We start from the raw sequence: 8,238 nt of genomic DNA, 5'->3' as shown, positions 1-8,238 counted from the left end.
CCAAGAGCTCCGAGCCTACTACCCGGATGTTATCCACGCCATCGAGTCTACAGTGGGTAGTCACGGTGTAGGTGGTTGGTGCATGTAATTTTCTCTCTAGTGTTGACATTTACTTTGGTGCACGTTGGAACTAGACGTGTCGAGATAGAAAGTTGAGCGATCAGCTTTTCAGCGTCAAGGGAGAAAGATATCCGGCCGTAGCCATTGCATGTTTAGTGATACAACAAGCCAGGGAAGAGAAGGAGAGCAATTAAATACATGCAAGCTGAGACTTTCAGATGGCGATACGACAATCAGCTACAGATTTGACCACGTACTGATAAACTTGAGCTTTCTTCTCAGGAGCAGGCGTGAGCGAGGACGGTCATGTCGGCAGCTATTCCCCGACCTAGACGGTCCCGTTCAGCTTTGCTCAATCTTCAGGCGACTAAAAAGACAAGGACTTGGAATGGCAATAAGAACCATCACAAACATCGCTGTATGAACAAGATCTGAACCTCCAGGTATCGAGACATACCCATGGTACCTACATCTAGGTGCTAAGGCGCCACTGGCCTTTTAGTTTAGAAAATGGTCTGGTATCAACAGGTTAGTTTGGCCAGGTCCTAATGAAAACATCTGGAATCCATTAGAAAGCCAATTGCAGCTACACAGAGTTGTTGAGACTCGCAACTTGTGGCGGAATTGATGAGACTCATCATAATCGTTACCGGACGAGAATCGGAATCGGCATCACCGTCCGGAAGGCCGGCGCCGATAATTAATGGGCCTCCGGTGTCGGCGCGGGGCGAGCTCTCGCCGGAAACCTTTGGCCCGCCCGGTGAGCCCTGCTTTTGGTTATTACTAAGTCATTTGTCTTGCCTGGACCACCACTCGAGCACTTTCATTTCAAACCTTTAGGCCCTGATCTCCTCGCGTCCAAAGCTAATTGCCAGTTGCCATTGCTGATGTAATCGGTGCATAAAAACAACGGAAAACCCTTTTCCGTGATGCCAAACCTCTTTTGGCTGTAGTTTGGCTGCCGGATCCGGTCTCTCATCTACGCCAAAGTTATGCAATGTTCTTATCTGAATCAGTGGCTGAGACAGGCCGGAGATGGTATAGTTGTTGCCAAAAGGGCTGATTCCATGCTCAGAACTGGTTTTCTGAGAAGCTGTGCCTGTTGCCAGTTCTGTTGCCAGAACCCTTCCCGCCGCTGGAAACACACGTATTATGCCCCCCCCCGAGGCTCAACGGCGCCCCGGCAGTGGCCCGGTGCTACGGCCCAATACGGCGGTACAATTGCTCTGCGGGGCCGTGGCACTTCCAGTGGCGCTGTACCCTCTGGCGACTGGCAATTGGCCTTGGCCGCGAGAAAATCAGGGCCTAATTATCATTCGTTACCAACGAAGCGGACTTCCTCCTTTCTCAAGACAATCGATAGACACTGTCCTGGCTGACCAACGCTCACTGCGATCACTCTCCGAGGACTATCTATGATGGAATAGTACGTAGATCCTCGTGATCTTACATCATTCTCTCTTCCGGGGGATGGTAAAGGTCTGTAAGGCGATACTAGCTTGCAACCAGTCTCTGACGAAAGTGAAATCTTCCCTCCTCCTCAGACCAAACAGTCTTCAACAGGTTCCGGCATGAACCCTCCTAACCGCACAGACACAGCTGGTACCCAGACCAAACCCGATGGCAGGTTTTCTCATGCAGCAGTCGAGCAACCGAGGGCGTGGTATGACAGCCATTCCGACCACCCATACCCTAGCACTGAAGACGTGCATCACATCGGTAATCACACAGGTCTCAGCAGGCAGCAGATACGAGATTGGTTTGCCAACTCAAGACGCCGCGCCAAGATTCGTCCCGGTACCATTGCCGGAAGATCAAGCACTGATGTCGATCCTGCGTTGCCGCGGAACATCCCCCAACGGCGTCCTACACCTACTCCGCATCAACATCTAAACCCCCTTCAGCGGTGGGAGCATTCTCCTCCAAGTGATGAGGCAGCGTCCCTGTCTGACATTTCCAACGCAATTGCTCTCTCTGGTAGACCTACCGACCATTCGACGAACCCTGAGGTATATTCCGACCGACTTCGGACCCCAAGCAGCGTTGTCACCTCACAGTCCAGCGCCGGATCAGGCTCCTGCTCTTCAGCACACTCGCAAGGATCTCAAAATTCGTTTGGATCTCGCGAGAGAACGAGAAAGGCTGCAGCAAAAAGAAGGCGACCAGCTCGCTATTTGTCTAGCAAGGAACAGAGCCACACCTACCAATGCACCTTTTGTTCCAAGAGCTTCAAGAGCAAGTACGATTGGCAACGTCATGAGAAGTCGGTTCATCTACCTTTCGAGCAGTGGGTATGCACACCACAAGGACCTAGAACCGATCATCCTCGCAAAGGCTTTGTTGGATTCACAGGTGGAAAAGGAAAATACTCGAGTATCGTGGGTAGCAACGATCACCGACTGTAGTGGTGATATTGCTTGTTCTTGTTGTTCTTGAGTGGAAGTCTAACCAGGTGCCAGCGGCGGCAGGAAGTCTGGGGTATACCACCCTCGTGTGGCTGAGCCACACGGACCACCGTGGCTGGAACGGACCGCGGCAGCAACCTCCTGCTGCCTAATGTAGGCCTATTCCAACAAATACCCTACGAAAAGAGGACTGCTGTGCCCTTCCCAGAAGCGGGACGCCTAGCAGGAGCCCGACCCAATGCGCACCAACTTGTCAAAGAGAAGATTGCTCTCTACATTCAAAACCACTTTGATAAAGAAGGAGATTTCCCCTGCGATCAAGACTTCTGCCGGCTAGGTCAATCTGTGATCCAGGCTGCAGAAAGGATTTGGGGAACATCACCGAGTGCCCCCTCATCTTGGCTTCGGGATATTCTCATCCCCGCCAACTTGGTTGAGCTTGATGGAGAGGTCGACATCGGAAACCCGCATCACATTCAGTCGCCTCTATCTTTGGATTCAGGAGAAGGCATCTTCGAGAACTGCCCTTCAGAGGACCAGCTTTGAAGATTCGTCAGAATGCATCACACACTCGGCCGCGAATGTCCAGATCACAACATTCAAAGCGAGGCCTGTCGTATTCTCAACTAAATTGAAGGCACTTCGCTCTTTACATCTAGGCATGTGCTGGGCTTCCTGACACGTCTTATTTGGGAATCTGCTGAATGGATCTACCCACTGCGGAGGCGTGCGAAGAAGGACTTGCTCGATATCCATACCTAAGAGATCTCTAACGGGCAAGATGTAGTGCGCTTAGACGAAGGTCTCACTGAAATGGGCGCGCAATGGTTCACACCTCAGGGGAGTAGCTTATCGACCGGATCTTCCTCCCCAGCTCCCGCGGGCATCTCCATGGAGCCGGCCGAATGTCGAATCTGGAAACCTCAAGTTGCGGGTGACCTTGATTTTACCAATTCTCCGGCTTCCCACCCTCATCCAAACTCGTCTTCGGCGCCGAAACCTCCCAACGTTACCGACTTGCACCCCGAGTATAGTCGTGCATTCGGTGTCGATGTGAGCGTAAACTGGTGGACTTCGCTGCGGATGCCGTCAGATCATTTCATTCATTCTGGCTTTACGCTCGTCGGGAGAAATAACCTCGTGCGCGCCTCGTCAGCTAAGGACTCTTACAGCGACAGCGCTTATCAACGACTAGCAAGAGAACTTGCTCTTTACGTGATGAAGACAACATCACCTAATAATCCCCAACGACATGTGCCGACAGATGATGACCTCAGGTATCAGGGAAGATGGATCCTGTTCGACGAGTTGAGTGTAGTCCGAACCTAAAGACCGTCAGTATCATCATTGCTAACAGCGTGTATCTTAGCGACGACCCACTGAATGAGACTCCGGCGGATAATGCATTGTGGCTTGAGGAGTTCAAGCGTGATGTTGGTCTTTCTTTCGCTCCGACGCAGGCAGGCGATGTGATTTAAAAGGCACAGTGTTGTCCAGAGTCTCCTACCTTATGGCACGAATACACATCACAATGTAGCTAGGCGCTTTTTCATGGCTACTTAAGAAGATCCTTCCCATACAATCAGTTCCGCATCCATCGGTTGCGTGAACACGGATCCCGTGCGATCTTGCAATCAGAATAGGGAATGTACGATTGTTCCAACTTATGGACTTCGGTCCACTAGCGAAAAGGAGGTTTCATCATAATCCAAGTTGTGTACATCTATACATTAGGCGGGGAATTGTAGATTGATGAGTGTTGGACTTTTCTGCGATAATCGTCCTCAAAGGTCAGGTTGCGGAACCGCCAATCACACTACGTCTGCCCGAGCTTTCATTTTCTGAGCTGAAATCTCTGCCAAAATACGATAATCCCCAGCTCACATTGATATTGGAGAGTGAGAAACCGATCCATCTGTCCTACGTTGTGGCCGACGTTAGCCGGCTCCGATGAATGGCTGGAGGTCAAAGGGCGCGGGATTGACGAGCGTATAAACCGTAGTGTAATCGACCCTTGACATGTAAGTCAGTAAACGGAGACCTGATTGGGTGATGGGCTTTGTGCGGAGCTTGTAGGGTGCTTGTAGGGCGCGAATTGCCAGGATCTGGTCTTGGCTCTTTGTGCAGATCCAGGTAGGGACCAAGAGGCTATTCGACGAAAACAGCACTGATACGGCAGTTTGTTCTTCCAAAGACACGCTGGTCTAGCCTTTATCTTACTTTCGCGTATTTGGGGGACACCGGCCCAGGCCTGGCTCTATCTAAGGTATCCATGTCATTTTTAGTACATCATCCGAAGAAAGACCCCCTCAAACGACAACCTACGACAAGGCGAAAAGGCAAGTTCATGATCTAGATATCTCAAATTTTCAAATTATCGTTCAGTGGTGTGTAAAATTTACTTCAAGTTTAATGATTATTAGGAGTTTGTCTGTGAACATCGAGAATATAATTCTGCTAGGAGTAGTTACCTATAACTATACAATCTTACCATGTGAGAACCAAGATGGCCGCTCGAAAATGACACGGCCCTTGACTTAATGGTCTCTGGTAGGAAGCATTGTAGCTCCGGCAAATGACGACATTTTCGTGCTTTTAAATATAAATCGACAGGTTTTCAAGGCGGACTGGAACGCTTGGCTTCTGCTTTAGCCTTTGCCAGCCAAGAATCATGCATAACCCCCGGTGGCGACAAGTTGCACTATCATTTCCTAAAATGTTTCTGTAGGAAGGTTACCCACGCCTGGCTAGTGTCCAGGAAACGGCCCAGCAACAAGTTACACGTGTTGCGGGCTAGGATTCCGTCACCATTCAACAGAGCGGGAGAACGTTGACTCATTCTGTAAACGCAAATGATCCCGTGATGATCATCACCTTAAGAGAGAAGACTATCTTATCTATTCAATTATCCAGGGCCTGATAGAAGTTCCGTGGCATCCTACAGCGGGCAAGGCTTACGGTGACTTGGAGGAGGAAACTGGGTTGGTTATAATGATATCGATGCCTCCTATATATCCTCTGCAAAGTGGAATTGCCACAGCATTTCTAGTCTCCTTATCTGTAGCCAACTCCACTTACAAGCTATATGGGGCTACTGAGCAAATACATAGGCCGTTTGCTTGTGCTCCTCGGTGCCTACACTGGCTCTACTATCTTCACAATGGCCTGCGCCTTGAGCCCGACGTATACAGCACTGCTCATTTATCGCCTGTTGGCGGGTATCTGCAGTGCTTTCTCCAATGGAGTTGTGCCTGGAGTCTACGCCGACATTTACGAGGTACTATTACGCGAGGACGTGCGATGGCATGTTACATGGCCGCTACAACCATTGTGTCTCATATAGGACCTGCCATCTCCGGGTTCGCGTCGGTGGTTGACTGGCGCGTGACGTTTTGGATCGGCTTCTTCCTCTTTGGTGCCGGACTTCCTGCTCTGTTCTTTTTCCCCGAAACACACCTGCCGATGCTGAAGAAGAGCGTCGGACGGCAGCTGGTCGGTACCTCCACGATGGTTGAAGAAACGATTCACGGGGCTCCCCTGACTAAGATCGGAACCGTCGGTGGCGAGACGCAAGTCATTTTCTCTAGGCCCTTCTCAATGCTTGTGCATAAACCCGTCGTTATGTTCACGTCGCTTTATGTGGCAATGATATCCTCCGTCTTATAACCCTTCTTCCAGGCGTATTCGATCATCTTCCAGGGTCCATTGCTCTTCTCAACATTTAGGTCTCACAACCAGCTGACGGTTTCTTCAGGTATCTATGGTCTATCCCCTGGTCCGGCTGGCCTGGCGTTCTTACCAGGTACGACAATGCTTCCAAACCCAATCTGTATAACTATGCGAGATCCAAGTTCGCGACTTTTGAGTTCGGATGTTAATCCAAAGTTGCATTTGGTTCTCTGATCGCCTTATGGATTTACCTTGCATACAGCTCATACCACACCGGAGCTGTAAAAGCAGGAGCTGGATGGGCCTCAAAAGAGGAAAATCGAAGACTGCCTTTGGCTCGTCTAGGAGGACCTGGGTACGTTCAAGACGTCACTTCAGCCATCCGTTGAGCTCTATGGAAGTGCGCTAACCCTTCGACTATAGAATCCCTCTGGCCCTCTTCTGGCTGGGCTGGACATCGGATAGACATGTCAGTCCGGTTGTGCCCATGATGTCGGGAATCCTGTTCGGTGCCAGCTATCTGCTCGTGTTGATGTCGATGCTGAATTACCTAAGCGATGCGTACAAGGGGCTCTCGGCATCAGCCCAATCCGCTGCCAGCACAACACGATCGATATGCGCCGTGTGTCTGCCGCTTGCAACGAAGCCGATGTATGGCGCCCTTGGCTTGCCTTGGACATCTTCAATGCTTGGCTTTATAGCATTGGCCATGACCTTCATCCCTTTCGTGTTCCTCAGGTATGGGCACAAACTGCGGAGCCAGAGTCCGTTGTGTCTGGATCTGAAGGACTGAAGAGGTTATACGGATAACCAAGAGCGAATGATCTAAGGTACGCTTTGAACGCACTGCTGGAGATCCTTTCTCACTGCGGTCAGGAGCTTACGGGGCCGTTAGAAAGAACACTTGATATTGATCGATGAGAGGGTGCTTGCACCACGTCAATACGAATCCGAGATTAATACGCAAATATGTTTCATGTATACCTTATATCTGTACTATCATGACGTTCACTACGCGGCTGTAGCCTCTGCTAGGTACCACTCATAATCTAAATTCCAGGCAGCAGTAATTGATTGATTGGTAAAGTTGGTGGTGATTTAGTGCTGTTCTACGTTGATCTGACGGCGTCATTGTTGGATAGAAGCAAGTGATACTCGTATTCAATTGCTACTCGAGGGTCTCTCATGTTGAAGCGTGGAATGAGTGGCATAGGAATTACTTAAAACCCTTTGATACAACCTTGGTTTCTGTCTCTTCAGCTTCAGTCACTCCTGGATTGGCGACTTTTTCTTTGCTATCACAGAATACAAGATGGCCCTTTATACCATGGCTCTCACCACCCTGCTGCTCCGCCCAGTACTTGGGCACACCCTGAGCCTCATGCCCTCTTTCAGCAACTACACGGTCCCCGTCGAGCACATCTCCTTGCCCGGTAATCTTGACGGCGCAAAGGCTAACTCCTCGGTGAACGCCTCGACTTCTGACTTTTGGTACTTTGACACGCAGCCTGGAGGTGGTCCTCTTCAACTTTCCGGACCTAGGAACCTCTCAGCCTTTGGTGGTGCAAGTCACCGGAGCGTTCTCCAACGGCACCAGGTTCCACAGCTACCGATGGCGCCACCATCACCAACGACGAGAATGGCGTTCGTGGGGAGTGGAAAGGTGTTGACGCCACGTTTCTAGGCACACCGCTGGACAAGCCCAATGTAACTTACACCATCACGATTGACTCTGATGAGATTGGTGTAAATGGCACTCTGGTTTCCGATCTGTAAGTTTATTGCGTGGTCTTTCCTTGAATCTAGAGCATCCCTCCAAGAAAGCACTGCCAAACATACGCCTCAACATGTTGCTGATCAAAGACAGCGCGCACCCGCCCACTATCCATGTGCTTTAAACGAACCCGGTGTCAGCGAAGAACTCGTGCCTTATCTCTACTGGGCCAACGCTGTTCCCGATGCCGACGCAGATGTTGACATCACTATTGATGGCGAGCGCATCAGCTTCGTCAACGGCGTCGGATACCACGACAAGAATTGGGCCGATAAGTCCATCATCAAATCGCACAAGTTCTGGGACTGGGGCCACGCACAATTCGGCCCC

The 8,238-nt window shown here is 50.5% G+C and overlaps 3 protein-coding genes across 3 annotated transcripts; all 3 read left to right on the top strand.

Annotated features, from left to right (window-relative positions):
• Window positions 1-1,478: 1,478 nt before the first annotated feature.
• BDP81DRAFT_454462 (uncharacterized protein) lies at window positions 1,479-2,617 on the top strand (the record flags this gene model as incomplete). The annotated part of the gene is made up of 3 exons (XM_060592949.1): window positions 1,479-1,486; window positions 1,559-2,351; window positions 2,513-2,617. The coding sequence occupies 3 exons, from the start codon at window positions 1,479-1,481 to the stop codon at window positions 2,615-2,617; spliced, it is 906 nt and encodes a 301-aa protein (XP_060439326.1).
• A 931-nt stretch (window positions 2,618-3,548) lies between these two features.
• BDP81DRAFT_332223 (uncharacterized protein) lies at window positions 3,549-3,943 on the top strand (the record flags this gene model as incomplete). Its single annotated transcript, XM_060585575.1, has 2 exons — window positions 3,549-3,772; window positions 3,835-3,943. 2 exons carry the CDS (start codon window positions 3,549-3,551, stop codon window positions 3,941-3,943), a joined length of 333 nt encoding a protein of 110 aa, XP_060439325.1.
• A 3,503-nt stretch (window positions 3,944-7,446) lies between these two features.
• BDP81DRAFT_503520 (uncharacterized protein) lies at window positions 7,447-8,211 on the top strand (the record flags this gene model as incomplete). Its single annotated transcript, XM_060595597.1, has 3 exons — window positions 7,447-7,696; window positions 7,741-7,906; window positions 7,941-8,211. Coding segments are annotated over 3 exons (687 nt in total), but the record flags the coding sequence as incomplete, so codon positions are not given.
• Window positions 8,212-8,238: the final 27 nt, after the last annotated feature.

The sequence above is a fragment of the Colletotrichum phormii genome, assembly GCF_030913505.1.
Source record: "Colletotrichum phormii strain CBS 102054 chromosome Unknown BDP81scaffold_29, whole genome shotgun sequence".
In the NCBI taxonomy this organism is placed as follows: Eukaryota; Fungi; Ascomycota; class Sordariomycetes; order Glomerellales; family Glomerellaceae; genus Colletotrichum; species Colletotrichum phormii.
This window is presented reverse-complemented; position numbering and strand designations above follow the sequence as displayed.